General features: G+C 42.3%; 1 protein-coding gene across 3 annotated transcripts in view; it reads right to left on the bottom strand.

The window, feature by feature from the left end:
* pde4ba (phosphodiesterase 4B, cAMP-specific a) overlaps positions 1-22,934 on the bottom strand; it is a 176,392-nt gene that overhangs the window by 148,205 nt on the left and 5,253 nt on the right. For 2 of the 3 annotated variants that reach the window (XM_052073390.1, XM_052073391.1), the window contains 2 exons: positions 16,785-16,879; positions 11,827-12,065 (listed from right to left, as the gene is read on the bottom strand). In XM_052073390.1, coding sequence (XP_051929350.1) covers positions 11,827-12,065; positions 16,785-16,826 — 281 coding nt within the window. In that variant the 5' untranslated portion in view covers positions 16,827-16,879. Of the gene's footprint in view, positions 1-3,938; positions 4,876-11,826; positions 12,066-16,784; positions 16,880-22,934 lie in introns of those variants that run through there. The other variant, XM_052073393.1, reaches the window with a different exon arrangement.

Below are 22,934 nucleotides of genomic sequence, written 5' to 3' on the forward strand. Positions count from 1 at the left end.
TCCCAGAGGTAAGCTCAGGTACGGTGGATTTACGAACAAATATGGAGGACAACGGTGACAATGATTTAAACTAGTTTTCTCTCATATCTCTGTCGCTATTGTACCGACCCAACCCCCCGCAGAACCTGCTTTGCTCAGAAATAGGCTATACAAGAAGAGATAAAGCGATACGAGTCCCCGGGAGCTGGTAAACGAAGAAGAGAGCCACACAGAAACAAGAAGATATCAAAGACCTAGCAGTGTTACACCAATATTCACATTTGCGCACACCAATATACATGCATCTGGATACACCTATTAGGCTTGCACTACTCAATTATAGTATGCTATTACCGCAAAGAAACACACGCACACACACACACACACACACACACACACACACACACACACACACACACACACACACACACACACACACACACACACACACACACACACACACACATACACAGGATGTTATCATGTTTCCATCATACAAACAGTACAGCCTGGAGGTACAGGCACGAACAGATTCATATCTTAACTCATTTCCTTTCGACACACACAGAAACACACCACCTCCCTCCCCTTACAGTGACAAGTCCACTCCATCATATCCTAAATTTAGCTTTGGTGGATGGTCTTCACCTTTATAAACCCCATTGAAACCATACAACAATGTTAAGAACACAAAGGGGATGTGAAATTGTTTTTATACGAAGAGTCAAGAGTCACCTTGAAGCTCTCTCTCCCTCTCTCACACACACACACACACACACACACACGCACGCACACACACACACACACACACACACACACACACATCATCCTATGCCACTAATCCATACATTGCATAACACAGCAAAATACTCCCTTCACATTCACCGGTGGCAGCTAACTGCAGAAATAAAACATGGGGGAGAGCATAAGGGGGGTGGGGTGAAAATGCCCAAAATAGAAAACCGCAAAGCGATTCATTCATAAAGATGTGGGGATGGAAGGAGTAGATGCTGAGACAAATTATGGCTTTTGCACAGCATCAATGTTATAAGGGGATAGTTTCAAAGGTATGATGTGGGTTTGCCATCGATATCTGGTGACCAAAAACAGTCGCGTGCGGTGAGGTACCGACTCCTTTAGTGTCAGATTTACAAATATATCAACCAAAAACAGTAGCTTATTCAATTGGCTACTGGTTATTTCATATCCAAAATTTGACCCCGTGGGTTCTCCAGGGTTCAATATTCTATTGTATTTTTCTTAGACTAATCTATTTTGTTATAAGATTTTAAGATATCCTTTATTTGTACCGTAATGGGGAAATTACAATCAGAATTCAGAAAGGATTTTTTTTGTTTGACAGGCTGTGCAGTTTGGTGTCAGTTTGGTGACATCTCATTAAATTGTGTACAGTCGACCAAACCGAGGAAAGCTAGCTCACAAAATGATCAAACCTAGCTTTCATTTGAACACTGATGTTGTCCATAATCTTGTCGAACATTTGTTTTATTTCATGTCTGAACGACTGATTTCTTCCACTGTCGTTTCGGTCAAGTGTGCTGCATTTCTGCTTAAATCGCTCACACAGTGTGTTAAAGTCTTTTGAGTATCATTGTCCCAGCGATCGGGATCATATGTTTGCGCTACTAGTTTTTTAACACAGCTGTTTTCTCCAACACTTCCAAGACTCCAAGACATACGCAACTACAGCAGGGGCTCGCCTATCATCACTTACGACATCAAATCCTAAAAATGCTTCCATCACCACAGTCCACTTCACTTTTGGCTACATAGCGCAAAATAACAGAGATCTGTGCTTTGTGATATCCGTAGTCTCGTCCAACTCTATGGCAACAAACGGGGCAGCATTGATCTCCCTTTTTAGATCATTTATTATCACATCACCGAAAGCTTCAATTATGTCGTTCTGTATTCTATTGGACAAGCCAGAAAACACAGTGGATGAGTCCAAATGTCTAGCTAACCTCTCATCTTTCTCAGCAAAGGCATGTAATAGTTCTACATAATCGCCACGATTATATGAAGAGCTTGCCCTCTCGTCGTGACCACGAAATGCCAACTCCCGTTTCGTGAAAAAGCAGGTTGCATGAATGAGGTCTTTCACAATCTCTCGGTTTTGCTTTACCCTGGCATTGCGGATGCTAACCTTGAGACTTCGCTGTTCGTTCAATGCCAAATCGATCCTTGCGCTTTTGATGTCACAATATCCCGTGTTAGTCCAGACATTGTCACAAGTTGAGAAAACAGTAAAGACAGGTTTTCGAAGGACAGCCACATCACCGTTCTTTTCGGCTGTACCACTCCGTTTGAAAAGTTGCCCGTGCTGTCCCGTAGTTTGAAGCAAACCTTTTCGCTCCGGCGTTGGTCTACCTGTGTTAATCACGTCCACTTTTGACTGAAAGTCCAGTTTTGAGAAGTTTTTAAGCTTCGATATATAATCCTTTTATTCCATTTTGGCAGTCCGACGTAGCAAATTTAAAAAAGGATCGCACTTGACTCGCCTGGCGCCTCTGCGCAGAAGAACAGCGCAACATACCTGTTTGCTCACGTACGCCCTCTTGATTGCGGCAGAGAACGATCTGCTGCAAGCTGTGCCCCTTCACTGCGGTTTTATTTCCCATCATGTTGGACAGTTGGCGTTGGTGCGGCTGGATGGATGGCCGCTGAAGTTGAGGATGAGGAGAGAGGAGCGTTGGCGAAGAGCGCCGATGCGTATTTGGAACCGTGAGTTGCCGCTTGGAATTGAAATGGATTTCCATGGGACAGGAGAAGTGAACCAATCTCTTTTTTCGTCAATGGATGCTACAGCTTCTTGTTGACTTTGAAACTTAGCTTGTAGCCGACGTGTGCACATTTTGAGCATGACGTCTCTGATCCACTGGTTAAAGGACACTTTGATTCTCTCCTCTTTCATCTCAAACCGCTTCAAACAACAAAGCGTGTGACGGAAAAGTGGTTAGGACTGCACGACTGTCCGTGTTTTATGTTATGTGTTGTGTTTATTATTTTACTTTATGTTAACTGTTTTGTAAAGCGCTTTGTTACAGCTGCCGCTGTTGTGAAAGCGCTATATAAATCAGCATGTATTGTATTGTATTGTATTGTATCAGCAAATCTAAATATGTCACTTAAAAAACATTCAACTTTAATGGTTTAAAAACATTAGCCAGACTTAGGAAAAGCAGGTCAAATAAATGTATCTGCAAACATTATATTGGCGACGTGCAGATGTACGGCAAGCAGCACTTGTCAGTTGCATGGATCAACCCAGTTTGTGATGATTGCGCAATGCAATGCGCATACAGAGGTGCGGCTCTGCCTCACCTGCCTCCCCTGACCGCACGTCCCTGCCTAAAATGCAGCAGATGCCAAAAAAAAAAATGCAATCACCCAAAAGTGATTCCTGCACATGAGGGAAAAAAATGTACCGTGGTAAAGAGCAAATGAAGATCCAAATAGGGGACAGGGAAGCCTCTGTGTGATTTTTATTCGATTCCGTTGATTTGTCGATTGGCAAATCAACTGTCATTTGTCATTTTTTAAAATAGTTTGGCCTCCCTTTTTGACAAGAAATGTATTGGAAATTGAATGTAGCTGTTTTATGAAGCATTCTTTAGTCCATTTTTCTTGACTTCTTCAGTCAGTGGAATTACATTTGCTCCATTTCTCTCCCGCTGTGACTCCATGCTTCATCCCTTTCGTTTGTTTTTCGGCCCTCTTATCTTTGTTTCTCCATACAATCTCTGCGGGCTATCTTTCTCAATTATACCCTATTCCCCTGTCATTTTGTCTTCCTCTCTATCATCCTTCACTATATTCACGTCCCAGCCTTCCCACACAGCACATTTTGTCCACTACTCCCAATACGGCATTCGCTCCATCCCAACCTCGTTTCACCTTTCCCGTGCATCACCCTCCCAAGCTCCCAACGGCCTTACCAGGTGTGAGCTACAGTAAAGCGCCGCCTCTGTCTGATGCTCTTGTTGACCACCAGCTTGCGGAAGAGCCGCGGGGAGCTCCGTGGGGAAAGTTTAGGGGATGTGGCGCCTCTTTTCCCTCCCACCACACCAAGGGCCTTGGGGGGTTCCAGTTCCAGATGCATGTGCTCCTTGAATGTCCGAATGCAGGAGTCCATCTCAACACTCAGCTCGTTTGAGGACATCCCCGTGGGCTGGATGACTTTTAAATTCAGCCAATTTCCGTTCAAAGTCAGCTTCTCATCGAAAGTCTCCCTCTTGATTTGATTCAGTGAGGTAAGTCGTAAACCAGAAATGCGGAACACACCTTCTGCGTTGTTTGGAGTTTATTTGCCTCTGCGCCGTTTTTAAGAAGGTTTAGGGATGAGCCAGACAGCAGTCACGTCCACTCCCATTCTCTGCTGCACTGTGCTTTTCTGCTGGTCGCCCTTTCATCTAAGGATCTCAAGAGGTGTTTACACACAGCGGGATTACATCCAGCTCCTTGGAGAAAAGAAGAATTCGGGGCTTCTTGCACTCCTGGTCGAGATGAGTCATAAGTTGGTTCTGGCTGTGTTTCTGTGTCACTCTTTGCTCCGGCTAAAAGCGCATCCCAGGACCAACTCTTTCTTGCAGTCCATCCACGCAGTTTGATGCTGGAGAGCTCCCTTATGAAAGATTCAGAGGGGTTTAAAATTGCCTCCTCCTGTCTTGCTGTGCTCTCTTCATCAACTCCCGCATGACTGAGCTCCTCGGTGGGGAAAACAGTGCAGACCTCCCCGAAGGCACTCTCGGTGTGGCGCACAGCAACTCCAACTATGCAGACCCCCGAGTCAGATTGCACGTCACTTTCGCAAGCAGAGAGGCGAGCGCAGCACAACATGCAGGGAAACGCTTCACTTGCTCTTTCATTCAGGATACACACAACTGGGGGCTGCGAGCAGGCATGCAGTGGGCAAAAGCCACGCCCCGGCTTGAAATGATTGGCTGGCTGCAGGAGTGACGACAAGCTGGCATGCTCGGTAACAGGTTGTCTGACTTATTTAATTATTTTTTCCTATAGAAGGGATTTGCGGTAATTCTGATGATGTTGTGACCTTTCGCGAGGCAGGGAAGCAGCAAGAGGAGGCCAAGAAAAAAATATATTTGCACAAGCGATTAAGGCAAACAGCTTAATGGCTATCTGGAACTGAAACACTCTTAATGCTCAGTTGGTTAGCTGATTTAGAGAAACATACATAAAAGTCCTTTAAGATAGTGTTTTTCAAACCCGGTGCCGCAAGATATTGTCAGCTGTGCCGCGGGAAATTATCCAACATGTATGCCTGTGCGGTCGATCGCCTGGAAGAGTGATCATGTAGTACCGTATTTTCCAGACATAAGTCGCTCCTTCGTATAAGTCGCACCAGCCATAAAATAAAGAAGAAAAAAACCATACACAAGTCGTACTGAAGTATAAGTCGCATTTTGGGGGAAATTTATGTGATACAATCCAATCCCAAGAACAGACATGTCATCTTGAAAGGCAAATAAAAATGAAAATACAGAACAACAGGCTGAATAAGAATGTTACAAGCTAACGTTACGTGACGCATAAACAACGAAAGTGCCTGGTATGTTCACGTAACATTTTAAGACTGAGATAACTATTGCGTAAAGAACATGCTAACAAATTTACCAAACCATCAGTGTCTCTCCAAATCACTAAATCCAATGAGATCGTCATCCTCGGTGACTGTTTGAAACAAGTTTGCCAACTCTGGAGGTAGAAGATGTGGCGCTTCCTATTCTACATCGTTTACGTCACTCATACACCACTACTGCTGCTGCTGTTGTGTGTTGTTGAATTTTGCATTTATTTTATTTTAGTTTTTTCAAAATGCACAAAGGAGTGTCACCCAAATGTCATTGAATGCAATACAATGACAATAAAGGTGATTCTGATTCATTGTCGACTTATCAACACGGACCTAGAGCGCCCTCTTGCGGTTTAATGTGAAAATAACATGTGAAATGATATAATAATGTGTTAATAATTTCACACATAAGTCGCACCAGAGTATAAACCGCACCCCCGGCCAAACTATGAAAAAAAAAAGATTTATAATCCGAAAAATACGGTACTCTTCCGTACCGGTAGGGAGCAGCAGCATCAGCTAGGAAATTGCCTTATGCTTTGAGACAAGCAAAGTTTCTGATGCTAGGCAATACAATGAAAGGCATCTTTCCTTTTGATTGACGTTTAATGGAGATGCAACGGCACCAATGTTCCCTCTAAGCTGCGCAAGTGCGCACTGGTCGCACACACTCAAGCGCACAAGAAAACATATCCAGCGCAGTGAACGCACTGCAAATGAATTAGATATACCGTATTTTCACGACTATAAGGCGTCATTAAAAGTCTTAAATTTTTATGATGCAGAGCGTCTTCTGTATGCGCTGAGTTCCAAAACCTGACTGACAGCCGACACGCTATTTATATAGAGAAAAGGCGGAAGTGACAGTGGACAGGCATGCGGCAAAGAAGTCGGCCAATCAGTGAAGGGTGGGCGTGTATATATATACCTATATGAAGAGAGAGAGAAGGCAGACGTGAGAGAGGACAGGCATGCGGGGGAGAAGTCCGCCAATGAGTGAAGGGTGGGCGTGTAAGTGGACGCCGCAAGCAGGTACCAACACCTGTATAGACTGTGGCTATGTGCATTGTTGCAAAACAACTTCGGTTTTGGTTTCTAAGAACCCCCGAAAATAAATTCTACAAAGAGACACGCCTACGAAGCTCAGTTCAAACTTCAAGCCATCGGTTATGCTTTTGGCATGCGTGCCCATCTCACAGCAGCGGTGAAAAACCAAGTAGGGAAAATGAACTCTGAGCTTTCCGTTATTCCCAGAGGCTTGACTAAAGAACTCCAACCGCTCGCTGGACATCGGTATCAACTGGGCGTTCAAAGTAAAGTTGCGAACGGCATGGGAACAATGGATGATCGATGGCAAACACAACTTTACAAAGAGTGAGAGGCAGCGCTGGGCGAGTTACGCCACAATTTGCGAATGGATTGTGACTGCTTGGACGAACGTGCCTGCTTGCACTGTCCGTTGTTCAAGTTTTTGGCAAAGCGGCATCATTTCTGTGGAGCCACATGGCAATGAGAGTGACTCTTGACAACGAAAGGGAACGCGGCGTTTTTGATGGATTACCGGTACTTGCACAATTGTCCGATTGTGATACAGAGGATGAGGACTTTGATGGATTTCTGGGTGATGATTGACCGAAAACCGTGAGTACATTGTACGATGGCTAAATAAAAGACAACGGAACTCAGTTTTGCTTCCGTTGCCTTTTTAAAAATGTGTTTTTAGCTTGTATCTGTATGTCTTGGCATGCTACCGTATGCTTCAAGCTAACGTGTTTTTAGCGTGCATGCATGCCGTATGTTTAAGCTGGCGTATGTTTTGCCACTGTAAAACTGCGCCCAATAATACAGTGCGTTTTGTCTATGTGTCAAGTACAGAAATAGCACCCATTAATGAGACTGCGCCCAACAATACGGTGCGCCGAATGGTCGTGAAAATACGGTAGATATATAACTTTTCAATTCAGTGAGTGACAGGTGTCTAGTCAATCACACGAGACGATGCAGTGACGCTATGCAGCCGATCACAGCATTGACAGTACTAGTGCATGTTCTATGCTCCATAAAAATAACAGTGTGATAAGTGACGCTAATGCTAATCCTTTATCATGGCGAAATGACCGGGCAGTGAACGTTATATGTCGACTCCCCAAACTAAAACAAGAATGAACTGTGGTTCTTTTAAGTTGGAATGGCTGTCAGCGTATGTGCAAATAGAAGAACAAGCAGTGAAACTGGGTAAGATAGTTTCTTTTTCGAGTGACAAAGATCTGTTCTGCAAAACATGCAGCAAAGTTTAAGCTGTAAGCAAATTTTCCGATGGAAAAATACTGACAAAATGGAAGCTGAACTACCCCAAGCGACACATTAAGCAGAAAAGTCATTTAAATGATGTTGGAATTATACAAAGACTCAAGATGGGAAAAGGGATTGGAACATTATTGCGGGAGAGCGCAAACGACCGGGAGAAGAAGAACCGGCTGTCACACAGAAAAAAATCTGACCCTGAGCAAGTCAAAGTTCTAATTGACTATATTTTACTTGCCATTAAAACGAATGCACCAAATATTGGACTGATGTTGATTTGATTCCTATTCAATGTATATTGGGTCAATTTTCAATGTTAAAAGAATGTGTACAGTAAACATATAACTGTAAAAATATAAACTACGCTTAAATAAGCTTTTTTTTCACGTTTTCAGGTTTGGCTCGAAAAAGATTGACACCGCTTTAAGGAACACATGAAAACAATGTATTCATCAACACTGTTGCATCAACATTTCTCTCTTGCGCTCAGTTCAGTTAAAATAGAGACTACAAAAATAGGTCTTGAAGTGTGCTTTTTTTTTATGGCAAATAATTGCCATCGGGTCACAAAGAAGCTCAACATGTCAACTACCGTAATGTATACATATAAAGATAAGTCCAAGACCATAAAAAGATAATAATATTCTGAGCAGGATAAAGTAACCGCAAAGACACTTGGATCATACCACAAAATAACTCAAATTTAAATAGCATCTCACAATAAGACCTTTGCAACAAGAAGAATATGTAAGGGGGGGGCGGTGTTCAGTGCCAGGGGGGAAGTGGATCTTGCATGTCCAAGAGTGAGTCAGATTTAGGTGATGGGGGTGGGATGTCTCTGTGTTGGGCTAATGTCCTGAGATGAGAGACCTTAATGTAGCGTTGTTACATAAGCTCCTCTCTTTTTAACTCCCTCTTTCATTTCACAGCCCTCGCTTGTGAGGGCAAACAACAGTGCATTGTGGCCCAGATTAGAAGACATTCATTGATTGATAAACAAAGGTTTGTGGAGTAAGAGAGTGAAGAGAGGGAGAGGGTGAAGATGCATCCATCCATTTTCCGATCCGCTTATCCTCACAAGGGTCGAGGAGGGTGCTGGAGCCTATCCCAACCGTCTTCGGGCAGTAGGCGGGGGGACACTTTGAACTGGTTGCCAGCCAATCGCAGGGCACAGACAGACGTACAACCATCCACGCTCACACTCACACCGAGGGGCAATTTACAGTGTTCAATCAGCTTGCCAGTACCAGGAGAAAACCCACGCAGGCCCAAGGAGAACATGCAAACTCCACACAGGGAGGCCGGAGCTAAAATTGAACCCGCCGCATCCGCACTGTGAGGTTGACGCGCTAACCACTGGACTACTGGGCCGCCCTTACAATAACATGTAGAGTTCTATTTTTGTGCTCAGGGTGAGTTCAGCGCATGGGTGTTTTAGTCTTTTAGAAGAGGTATTTGCGCCATTATGCACTGTTGTGGGGGAGAACACAGCTGACTTGTCTGCTACACTCACACACACATACACACACGACACACAACTACAGTTTCACTTGGGAGTCTCAGTGTTGACGAAGGTCTTAACACTAGAGAAAACTGAAGGAGACATGCTGTATCTCAGTATCTCTGAAAATAGAAGATGATCACAAGGGTAAACGCCCAAAATGTCTGCCAGAGATTGATATACGTACACCAGGGGTGGGCAATTCTAGTCCTGGAGGGCTGCTATCCTGCATTTGAATCAGGTGTGTTGCAGCAGGGAGAGATGGAAAATATGCAGGATAGCGGCCCTTCAGGATTGGAGAATTGCTCACCTCGGATATACACCTTACCTGCCACTACAAACTGACTGAGCTGCATTTGACAAAAAGAAGCAATGACAGATGTGAAGGCGTCAGCAGATCCTCAAAGGACCTGAGTCAATGAATTGCACTGTAGAATGAGAAGAGCAGGAAAAAAAGACTTCTTTTCCTTGACTTATTATTATTACATCTTCTTCATTCCAAACCCTTTTAGAATGTAGATATGCGTTGAGTATTTTTTTATGTTTATTTTTTAAGATGATGGTGATGATGATACAAATTGAGTCCTATGTTTTCACTGCTCTCTTGTGGAAGAAACTGACACTGCAACTGGAATAAAAGCACTATTTTAACAATGTATGTAAAGTTAATTGGATTCCGCTCAAGAAAAATTGTCATTATCCTTGAGATGGGGGCAGTCAATGTCCTCCAAAAATGGCATCGCCATAGCAGAATTTTTGTCAGAACAGGACAACATTGCTTTGCTCAAAGAACACTTTTCAATGCCCTCTTCTCATTCTCTTCAGCAATGCTTTCACATCGTTTTTTTGTCAAACACTGAAGAGAGGTGGTTTATTGGCACATTTACATTTTTTACAAAACGTTGCGTGGTGCTATTGTGATTTTCAAACACCCTTTTCTACACGGGACATGTATTAATCTCACGATTGCATGTTGAGTTACCTCTCTATGCCAAATATCGTATATACCAGTGGTCCTCAACGAGAAATGCTGTCGGTCCACTGTGCCCCGACACTGTGTCGGGGGTGCCCCGCTTGCGTTCACACAGCAGTTTCTGCAGCGGAGCAAAACGACAGAAAACAAACGAGCTGTCGTGTTGGTTCTTTTTAAAACGTACTGTTTATACACAACTCAAGCGACTACTGGACCGGCACGTCCTTCTCCTTCTCGGTTTCCGTGCCTTCTGCTCGAGAGTGACCGCCCAAGAAAACGTAAATGAACGATGACTTCAATGACACTGAGAAAAGCAAACACTAATGCGCCAAACAGAAAATGAAGAGAGGATATCACATAATAAATTCTATGGGGGGCGGGGGGTTGTGAACAAACAACAAAGGAACAAACAACTCAGAGACAGTCCAGTCTCCTACACAAGGAAAGATGTTACTAGTGAAGTCTTGTGTCGTTATAAATCAACACATTACGGAAGTCCGACAGAGCACGAAAGCAACGCATTCTCACCATACGTACTCTTCACAAGCATTTGCTCTGGAGCAAATTTAATCCAGTTGCGTTCACACGTGCACATTTACACCGGTGCTGCTTCGCAAACGAGCATTTGCTCGAGAGCAAATTTGGTCCGGTATAAGCTCTTATCCGGGGCAACGCCGGAGCTAATTTGCACGTGTGAACGCTCTACTGGGGCAGCCCCGGCGCAGCACCGGACCAAATCTTGCCGTGTGAACAGCCCTAATGTCTGTGTGTGGCTCTCCTGTGCTGAAGCTGTGAGCACACTGGGGCGTCGCGCATGCGTCTGTTTCCTGACACAATCATCCATTTTGAATGCGTGACGCTGATGTATGGGCACACCTTAAATTCAGAGGAGCCAATCAGCGCATCGTTATCGCCGACTTTTTTAAAACTAGTTTTTTTAAAAATCTGTAAATTCCTTTGTGATGCAAAAATATACTCCTGAGAAACAAACCATCAGTTGAGGCTCATTACTCAAACAGATCTTCATAAACAATGAAAGTCCAGTATAACGTTGCCCTACAATATTTCAGGTCGCTCACACATGCACAAAGTGATTATTGGTTATAATCCAGCGGAGTCAGACCCATCTAATTAGAAGAATAAAGGTAACGTATGGTGTAATGGCCTACATATATCTAACTTGATTGTCATTGGAAAATGAATGGATGGCTCTTATTTGGGGAACACTTCAATCATTGTGTTTTGCTAAACATTCGTAGGTACATGCAGTCAAAGCAGCCAGAATATAAAAACTCAAAATTGGATTAGACAAGATGGTCGGCTTTGTACAGAATTGGCTATGAATATGCACTGTGTTCCTGTCCCCACCATTGCCCCCCCCCACACACACACATTTTTTTTTTTTTTGTTCTGTCACAAAACATTGCTTATTACAATCTTACAAAATGTACTCACCAATCAGGGTCAACCGGCGTGATGTCTATCCTGGGAGGGGCTCCAAATGGTAAAGATGTGGGTCGAGACCTGACCTCATCGTCAGGTGTCCGAGCCCTCTCCCCCTGACGCCACGACAATGGTGGCAACTGCAAGTTGCCAGATAAACGCCTCCGGCCTCTGCGCAAGTCGACCCCCAGCGTGCATGGCGGGGACGTGAACGACTCGCTGAAGCAACTACCTGACAGCTCTTTCACATCCTAAAAAGAGAGATGAAGCAATGAGGCCATTATGGTGTTGGGAATGTTACAAAAATGTGATATTGCATTCAGTGGGATTAAAATGAAAATTTTAAAGGAGCAATTTGGAACGTTGTATCTGTGGACATCATAAAGAGTTTCATGACTCAAGTTCCAGTATTTTTTTTTCCATTGGTGTATCATGAGTCTTTACACTAAGGGGCGCTGCAGTCCTGTGTAAGAGTACAGATGTACTTGACAACTAATGTCTTTATTTTATTGTTGCTGTTATTAATTTTGGGGTTTGAAATAAACATTGACCTGGTGATGGAGAATTAGAGAGGGAGACCTGTGAAGTGGACCACAGGGTGCTCTTTGTGCTTATGTACCAAACGACTGGGACTTACTCGGGTTATCTTTGTCTGATACTTGTTTGAACATTCAAGCAGGGAAACCATGCATAAGGCGAATACTTTTTAACACACAGTTTTTATAAAGTGTTCATTGTTTTTTACTACGCACATTTCTTGTATCACGGTATTTACAGTCAGTGAATAAATGAACCTGCATTTGAAACGACCATTTGCTGGTCAATAAAGAATTTACAACCTCACCTCACCTCACACCAGCTGTTAGTTGTGTGCCACCACGTTATCTTGAACAAGACAAAAATATATATAAAAAGTTGGATATTTCATAATATCTCTATTTTTAGAGAAGTAGGATAAATATTACAAACCATAGTTTCTGCACTATAAGGCGCTGGTGGTACGGTACAGGAAATATAATACAATAGAGCCTTCACAACCGCTACAGCTATAACAATGAGAACTTGTCGCAAACACGGACATGAAACCTATGAATACAAATGGCATTAAAAAGCAATAAATGAAAGGCAAAAGTTATGAAGACAATTGATTCAACAAAAAGGCTCACAGCCGCACAGGGCTAAATATCCTTAGAAGTCTTGCTTGTCTCCTTTTTCGTTCCGTCAGAAGTTAACTACCGTATGCTTGTAGTGTTATCTTCGTTTCATAATGGCTTTGCAGAACTCACAAAGTAGTTGTTGATTTGAGTGTGTGTTGGCGAATGCACGTGTCAATTTGTTTTTTTAGGTTACAATTGGTACCTGCTCATAATCACCACTCGAAGGCATAGGAACAGTGTAGCGGTTGGGATGAAAATCAGCAGCTTCAAATCTGAAACCATGGTCCTCAGTTGGAAAAAGGTGGGGTGCCCTCTCCAGGTTAGGAATGAGCGGTAAGCGGAAGAAAATGGATGGATGGATGGATAATATGTACAACGATTCTGATGGTTAGATGATGCTGGTGTCATATTTATGAATGAAATACAACGACATCAACCGCAAATGTCTGCAGAGTTCAGAATCTGTCTGCTTGCACCTCGATCAAAATGACCAAAATGTCATCACACTGCCTGCACCAATACCGAGACATTGTTCCAGAAGGTGTAAAGTTTAGTCGATTTTCAGCCACCAAATTTTCAGGTGCACCAGACTGTCCAGCATGGTGCAGATAGCTGGACCAAATTCCCCAAGGCTAACGTCATTTTGAAAAGCAGCGTACTCTAGTTTTCATGCTCGACTGCAGCTGCTCTGTCCAAGAATAGAGAGCCCTCTGAGTCTTACGAGTCTTTCTCTTGTTTGTGGATAACTATAGCAATTAGATGGAAGGATGCTGTTTTGATGTATCAATTTTACACACACAGACCAGAATCAAAACCATGGTAATTCCAGCAGACAGCATGTACTGTACACTTTGAAGAGTTTCATGCTGTTATTATTCTCGCAATGTGAACGTTCCAAAGGTGTGACACTCCAAATACAACTTCATGCGACAGTGCTTTGCAAATAGATTACAATAGATAGAATCCTCGAAAATATGGAGCAAAGTACTGGAAGTAGTCTCTGTAGGGTCGTAATATTTTGGGCCTCGTGAATTCCATGTGCCACCCCCTGAACTGGTTGCCAGCCAATCGCAGGGCACATATAATTGAACAACTTTTCACACTCACAATCACACCTAGGGACAATTTAGAGTGTTCCCTGAAGCTGACGTGCATGTTTTTACAATGTGGGAGGAAACCAGAGTGCCAGAGAAAACCCACACAGGCATGGGGAGAACATGCAGACTCCACACAGGAATGCCGTACGTGCTAACCATCTACTGTGCCGTCGAGTGTTGCCATTGGACATTTAATTATCTGGCTACTATGGCTACCTACTGGCACTGTGTTTTACCTGAACCAATATTTGGCAGTTTCATTATTTAGGTCTTTGGCCACTATGTAGACGAGCATATAAACATGAGATAGAGGATGATCAGTTGCTCATAAGTTGGGTTACCCCTAAACAATTTGAGTCCCACAACTTTCAAATAATGTTCCAGAGCAAAGAAAGCCAAGTCTCATTAACTGTTGGATGAGAAATATGGAGATGGTAGTGTTCCTGTGGAACCTTAAGGGTTGCCATCTGAATCCCACAATACACATCTGCCACTATGCTATGATATGAATGATGGCATTCAAATAACTTCAATGACCAGCGACTGTCATGTCATTTATCTGTTCTCTCAGGTTGAAATGACCTGACAGAAAGTGAAATGGACGAAAAAGGTGGAGACAAAAACAAGACAAATGGAGTGAATGTCATTCTTATTTGATAGTCGCCGGTTCTCTCCCACCACAACCCAAAAATCTCTTCACTCTTGCATGTTATAATGTACAAATACATAACATTATAACAGCTTGATCTGTTTAATATCCTTGCTGCACAAAAAGGGCATGTGACTGATTAATGATCTTTCTAGTGCACTGATTCCCAACAAGAGACCGATGGCACCCTAGTGTACTATTAGAAATGATTAAAGGTGAGATCACTGCGATACATTATCCAATTTAAACTAAGTTACCTGAAAATGTGTATTAATTAATTACAACACCCTCTCTCGGGCTCTCATGTGTAAATGTGTGTGTGTGTGGCGAGGGTACCACTCCATCACATACAGTGTGTGTGTGTGTGTGTGTGTGTGTGTGTGTGTGTGTGTGTGTGTGTGTGTGTGTGTAAAATAACAATGTATCGTGACAGCGTGAACAATGAAATGCCCTCGAATCGAATGTATTTCCCCCACTATTGTAAAGAGTGCGTCATGCATTTCCCACTATTGTAAAGAGTGCGTCCATGTCAGATCTCAGGTTACATTTTGGCTCTCCCACCCCCACCAAAGCCGTAATCACTCCAAACACTTGCCATTTTGATGCCAAGGCAACATAGCTGCAGGGAGGAAATGACGAGATGAGAAAACAGCAACTGCTGAGAGAGTGGGCTCTTAGTCAGGAAGAATGAGGGGCAAAGATCGATGAAAGAGCAGTATGAGATGGTAGGAGAAGGACTTTCTGAGAGGGAGGTTCAGAGATGGCAAAAGGGCGAGAGGGAATGAAAGAAACTGATTAGGACCACATGAAATGAGATGTTCATCTGTGGCTGTGGGGAACTATGCTCACCTTTCCTGTGCACCGTGCTTTTCCTAAACACACCATGAATAGAAACATCCACCCAATGACTGTAACCAAACATTTTGTACTAGCATGGCATGTAGCTCCATGGTGTGCCCTCTGTGTCATTGTTAGATTAGTTACTGATATCATTAAGGTCAGAGGGTTGGGAAATTGATGTTGTTTTTATTGTGAGGATCCAAAAATGGACACAAATGTGCATTCCGCTGTTTATATGCTGTTAGAGGCCAGAGTCTTGATTCAAAACAAATGAACAAAGTAAGAGAAAGTGTTTCTCACGCAGAATGAAAAGCACATAATGTTCAAACTTGCATCAGGAGATGAAGTGAGTGACTGAGTAATGCACACCCACATTCTCTGCTCTAAACTATTTGAGCAGCATGATGAGACACCTACAACCACAGCAGAGTGCAGCACAACGTGCACAGGTGCTATTCACATCAAGCCACAAAGCTACTCACACATTCGAAAAATACTGGAGCTCTCCGTTTTATTTTTTAAAGGAATCTAAATTAAAGGAAAACATAAGCTCATCTGTCAACATGATGATTTATTTAGAGCAATTTATACATTAGAGCTTTGTGGGAGGCATTATTCAATAGATTCAATAGACCAATTCAGAATTAAAATAAATTCATGGGAGAACTAAATGGACAAATCTTCTGAGCTCAAACCATTATGATGTATGAGTCACACGATACATCAAAGAACTGAGTGCAGTGAGTTTCAAGTTATTAAATATGGGCAAGTACTTGCACTAAGAAGGGCCAGCCTAAAAAAGGCAACAAGGTTAACAGAAGAACATGAGTATGAATGTCTCATTAATGTCTTCTTTCACCTTATTGATGCAGTGCCGGCATTTAAACGACATGATAAAGTTACCTCTTGTGCTTTACTTGTGTCTGTGCATCATCACTGGAATCTTGTGTACTTACCATTCTCACATTTTATAAGCCTGATTCAATCTTTATTCTTTTACATTTGTATGTTTCACTTTGTGGAATAAATGGTGACATAGTTGGAACAATACTGTGTGGTACTTTTTTTCGCCCCCCAAGCACCCACCATAATTATTTTTTCTTTGAATTGTGCCCCTTTATCTTGATTTGAGCTACTGTATATTTTAAATTAAATTAAAAACTCATTTCAAATATGCATTCTCATTGAGGTTTGATGATATTAGGTTATGATAATCCAATGTCTTACGGTGTTAGGAGACACTGTGAAGACACTTCGGCTCTTTCTCATCTTTCCGTGAATTGACTGCTCCACAGACCACCCAGGCAACCTCACATACACACCTGCAAGCAAAATACAAAAACAGAGAAAAAAATGAAAAGACGCTTATTCTGAACACGTGGCTTGTCAATATCACTTTGGCAGGATTAGGGGGCTAGCCTCTCAGTCCATCACTGACGGACTCCCGTTTTGCTCACGACTGCCAGAAATGGAAAAAATATGGAATGTGTTTGTTTGCGGGGGTTTCATTTGTAGGCTTGCATTGACTATACGTGTGAGCGCAAGTGCTCTCATTTTCAATAGTCAAGTTAAGTCAACAGTATTTATAGAGCACTTTCAAACAGCCATCGCTGCATACAAAGTGCTGTACATGGAGCGATTTAACATACACAATAAACAGTAAGACGAATCGGTAATAAAGGCGGTAGAAAGCACCAAGCAGTAAAATCAAGAACAAATCTGTCATGCTGAGTCGAACGCCAAAGAATACAAGTGAGTTTTGAGGAGGGTTTTAAAGATGGGCAGTGAGGAGGCTTGCCGAATGTTCAGTGGGAGGTCATTCCAGAGAGATAGGATCTCTGCGGGGACCGTGAGGGACCAACTGTGATTGCTAAGATGGCAGAACCAAATGACATCACTTCATTTTGCTATGACAATACAAATCTACAATCTCTGTTGGCGTCTAATATTGCATGAATGTGGATTTATTTAAACATGCAGATAAACTCAGAGTGGAGCAGATGCTGTTTAGCGTTGAGAGGAGCTAGATGAGGTGGCTCGGGTGAGGAAAAAGCAGTCACACCTTCCTCCTTTGTTCTGCGTGTGGAAAACACGACATGGCAGGTTCCCCCGCCTTCTCAACTGTACATTTACACCAAATTGCTCTCAGCAATTCCACACCAAGTGACCGCAAGTTACAGCAGCCTGTTGAGCTACACAACAATTGTGACAATTTGTCCACTTGTTATACTGAGGACTCAAATAAAGAACAACCTCACTCTGTCCATGTGGAAAATGTAACCCCGTGAGATAATCCCCATTTTCAATAAATGTACCTGTAATCTGAGTTGTGTTTTTTTTTTAAATATTTATGATTCCTCATTTATCCCGGGGTTTACATTCTAAAATGGTCATGTTCTTAATTTGAAGGTTTTCCGACCCGGTCACCTGTTTATTCGACAGGTCACAAGAAAGCAGTCAAAGGCTGAAGTGACAGCCGAAATTGTCAGCTCAGCAAGACTTTTTCTTCCCAAAAAAATAATACCACTGCCTGATTACAAAAAGGAAGCATTAAGCCTATTTCAACCTATAGGTAGACAAGATGAATGGCATCGCATGATACATCACCATGTTTTCTCCAATTTAAAAACTTCAGCTATACCATCAGTGACTCTAGCAGAAAGAAGAGTCTCTAAGTCATAGGTGTCAAACTCAGGTCCTGGAGGGCCGCTGCCCTGAATGTTTTCTAATTCTCCCTGTTGCAACACACCTGATTCAAATGAACAGGTTCAATGTCAGGCTTCCGAAGACCTTGCTGATGATCTGATCATTTGAATCAGGTGTGTTGCAACAGGGAGACTTGGAAAACATGCAGGGCAGCGGCCCTCCAGGACCTGAGTTTGACACCTATGCTCTAAATGAACTGAAAGCCTGTATTAGTGATGGGTCCATGAGGCCTTATGAGGCGTGTCGACACACTGACACACTGTGTTGATACTGTGTCACTGACCACTGCCACCTGCTGGACCTTCAAGATCCCTGCAGCCAACCCACTTAACAGACTGAACTGACTGATAAATTGTTTTGTATATTGAACATATAAAATATACAATTCGGTAATAAATTGGCAAAAGGTGAAAGTAAGATATAAAAAAAGGAAAAGAAAATAGTCATCATCACAAATATGTGTTCAAAGGAGTAGAAAGAAGCAAAAAACCTACCCCGAGTCCTACCCCTTCTTATATATGAATTGATCATTTTTCTAAATAGGAAAGAAAGTCTAAATATCAACAAATGCTTTTACCCTTATGTATGCTGTACTAATACAGTTTTACAACATTAGGTTTGTATATACAGTACATACTCTTTAGAGCACATGTATATGTCAATTTTCTCATATTCATAATGGATGCTACATTTCATTAATATATTAAATAATCTCATCAATGGATTTCTGATGTATTGCTATATTTCATGAGTGTATCGAATTTATCAGCTTAATTCTGATTTGTGTAGTTGTCTTGTACTACTCTCGAATTCATTTTTAATCTCAGCAAGAGAGTTCCTCATTTTACTGGTCCGTTTCAGAATCATTCCACAGATTTACACCTATTACAGATACACTCCTTTGTGTGATGTTCGTTTGTGTTTTGGATTTTTTTGTATAGATTAGTACCCCCTAAATTATGACAACTTTCTCGAATTTTAAAAAGCTTCTGGATCTTTTGGCAAAGGTTATTATTGTGTGCTTTGTACATTAATTGGGCGATTTTGAAGTCAATCAGGTCATGAGATTTCATTGTTTAATTTGATAAACAGTGGATTTGTGGGTTCCGTCCATTTGGAGCCAGTGATTGTTCCGATTGCTTTGTATTGTAGTTTTAAAACAGTGTTTTACTGGCATTTCCCCATATTCCCACACAATAGGTCAAATATGGAAGTAATAAAAGTATAAGGTGTATAAGGATTCAGCACATCCTTAGTTTTTGGGAGGATCCCTATGGTTTGGGATATTTTTCTTTTATTATCTATTATGTAGCTGCCAGCACGGTTTTGCATCTACAACTGTTCCAAAACATTTTCATAAGGTCATTCATCGATTTGATGATGAAGTGTATACAATATCATTCACATCCATGCATTCATTTTGCAACATTCAATGTGTTCAAATAATGTGAAGATCATTTGAATGAGGATGCTTGTGGGCTTTTATTTCACAAATTTTTATTGAGAAAAATAAGATGCTCCAATGTTTTAAACTTCAGCCTGTTGCGTCTTTTACAAGCGATTTCTCCTGCTGTGGAGAACACACGCTCACAAGGGACGGATGAGGCTGGCGTACAAAGGAATTCCTTTGCGAGGTGGGAGAGGTTTGGGAAAGAAGTGTGTTGGTCCTTCCAGTACAGCTGCTTCCTGGAACCTTGATTGTCAAACATGGGGTGGAGAGTCAACCAATAATAATTACTGATTGTCAATTAAATCATCAACATAGCAACCGTGAAAAGATGAGCAAACGTTTGTATACCTGACGTAATACTGGGTGTATCGCGAACTTCATTCTCATGCTTGGCCCGATAATGCCTCAGCATGGTGGAGGTGCTTCTGTTGGTGTATGACAATTCGACTTGGCAAATTCGACATTTCACCTGTAATGAAATGTGAATAATAAGTAACTAAGAGTTACCTTGAAATGTATTCGGATTAGAATGGTACAACACATGTCAATAATCTGAGAGGCACTCGGCGAGTGCCTCTCGCCGAGAGGCTCTCGGCGACAGAAGGCGATTTGAATAAATAAATAAATAATGCCTTATTCTCCAGGACATCAAAATGGTCCCACACGGCGGATGATTTGCGTCTCTGCTCCATAAGCGGCAAGGAAGGCAAGGCACAAACACGAAGTCTGCACTGACACGAACTTCGACAAGCGACCGTGAGTGAGGTCTGGCTTGTTTCGGCAAGTGGCATTGTGTCGCCAAACCCACTTCCTTATAAACACTGTGCGGCGGGCTTTTGCTGCGTCAACGCCCTCTGCACTGAGTCGACGCCCCCTGGATTAAGTGGCGCAGCCTGTACTGTGCCAAGCAGCCGATGCGGTCTAAACTGCACCGGTGCAGTTCATGTGTCAATTAGCAGCCTGGACTGTGTCAACGCAGCCGATGTGTCAATTAGCAGCCTGGACTGTGTCAACACAGTCGATGTGTCAATTAGCAGCCTGGACTGTGTCAACGCAGCCGGTGTGTCAATTAGAAGCCTGGACTGTGTCAATGCAGTTCACGTGTCAATCACGTGACGTAATGAAGCAGCACATGCATCGACACGTGCTTTGCTCTGTGAGCCCGGCGCATGTGTCAATGCATCGGTGTCGCTGGACCCATCACTAGCCTGTATGAGTCAGGGGTGAGCCACCTTCTACGCCACCAACACAAGCCTCTTCACCTCTCTCAGAAGGCAATGTGGATTAATGTTAATTACTGTATTATACTTACTGTTTTAGGTAATATAGTAGTGTTTTAAGCAAGTGTACTGTTGTAATCTTTGTCTCACATATTTAAAGTATAAATCCAGTTTTCATATTTTAAACATGCTGGTATCCACATAAACATCAACATAAAACAATGCAGCTTTCCGCAATATGGATTTGCAAAACACGAAACAATGAAGCCGCAAAACATGAAGCGCGAAGTGGCACTATATATTCATTGCAAACTAATCTTATACTGTTTAAATTCTGATTTTCTTGCATTCAAGTGTATGAGGAAAAATGTAGTATTAGAAAGTTCTTTATGCCTATCCACCAAACATACTGTAGTCTTTGTAAATGCCATCAGTCAGAAATCATAAGGTCACGTAATTATCACGCACACTCACTTTACAGTGTGTAATTTGGACAGAGAGACATGTTAAGGGGCCATGACACAGTCTATCAAGAAACCTGTCACATTTTAGCTCCAGCCTGTTGTGCATGTCAAGGTCACAGGCATCATTGGAGACTAAGTTGTGAATCGGTTTAATGGAGCGAAGATAACCTCAGCCTACGCATCCTTTTGACTGACTGGCTCAGTGGGACACCGGGCAGATTGTAGAGGTTTTGTTATCTACTTCATTGTCAATTCCAAAAGAACAAAAACACTGCTACTACGTATTTTCTGAATACCATGTCTGGTTAAGAAGCAAAAACAATTGTCAATCAGTTCCATATTATTCTTGCGAATTATGCAATTGAGGCATGTAATGGGTGGAAAGGTGAGAAAACTTGCATGACGAGCCTTAATGATGAAGAGTTTTGCAGATCATGACCTACCATGCATGTTTTTGGAACGCAAGAGGAAATCAAAATACATGGAGAAAACGCACGCAGGCACGGGGTGCACATGAAAACTCCACACAGAATGACAGAAACCCGGAATCTAACCCTGGACCTCTGTGCTGTGAGGCGGACATGCTAACCAGTCATCGTTGTGACGCCCAAGTAGTGTCTGTCACATTAGGTTTTCGTGTCTTTAGCTTGGTCCCTTGTTAGTCTTATTAGTCCCAGTCTACCAATTAGCTAGCTCAGCCACTCATATCTTGTCCTGGTGTTCCTTGTTGTCTCCCTGATGTCTCTCTCTTTGTCAGATCATTGTTGGTTCTGTTGGTGTTTGTGAGTCCATTCCCAGTTTTGGTTTGCAACTTTCAGACTGGGGTCACCATAAAATCCCTGATAACCCTTCTCTCGTGACCTTTATGGCCGATGTAATAATTTGTGATGGGTAGATGAGGCCTCATGAAGCGGCACATTGGGCAAACTGTATTGATACTGTATTGGGACTGTGTCTGTGTTTTGTCCCTCTGTTGCTCAATAGGACACTGCTGGATCTTGTGTCATTGAAAAAGTGGTAACCTGTCGGCAATATTGTTTGTTTTGTATGTTATTTTGTGTTAGCCTCTTTCTATTTTAATTTAAGTTTAAAATCTTTAAAATACACTGTCAATAAACATTGTGAGCGTGTGTCAATGTTAAAATCAGTGACATTTTCAGGTTTGTGAACTGATGTTGCTTCTGTACTTGTCTTCGAGGCAAGGATTTGTTAAAATTACTTTTCAATGTACATTATTATTTAAAAGAATTCTCTAGCGTTTTGGCAGTACAATGTACTTTTCCCCATCAATTTCTCTAGCTTTGGACCTCACTCTCTCAAATTATATTGATGTGACCGGTGTGCCGAAAAATACTGCAGATAGCGAGATAGATTAAATGATGAGGTGGATTAAATACTTAAATGATTTAATATATACTAACTACTTACCTTCACACATTCTATGCATTTTTTTGTTTGGCAAAACATATGATGGTCATAATATATCTCAGCATTACTTAAGACAATGCATGGAAGTTTGATGTTCAAAAATGAAAAA

This window comes from Hippocampus zosterae, chromosome 8 (assembly GCF_025434085.1).
Source record: "Hippocampus zosterae strain Florida chromosome 8, ASM2543408v3, whole genome shotgun sequence".
NCBI classification, from domain to species: domain Eukaryota; kingdom Metazoa; phylum Chordata; class Actinopteri; order Syngnathiformes; family Syngnathidae; genus Hippocampus; species Hippocampus zosterae.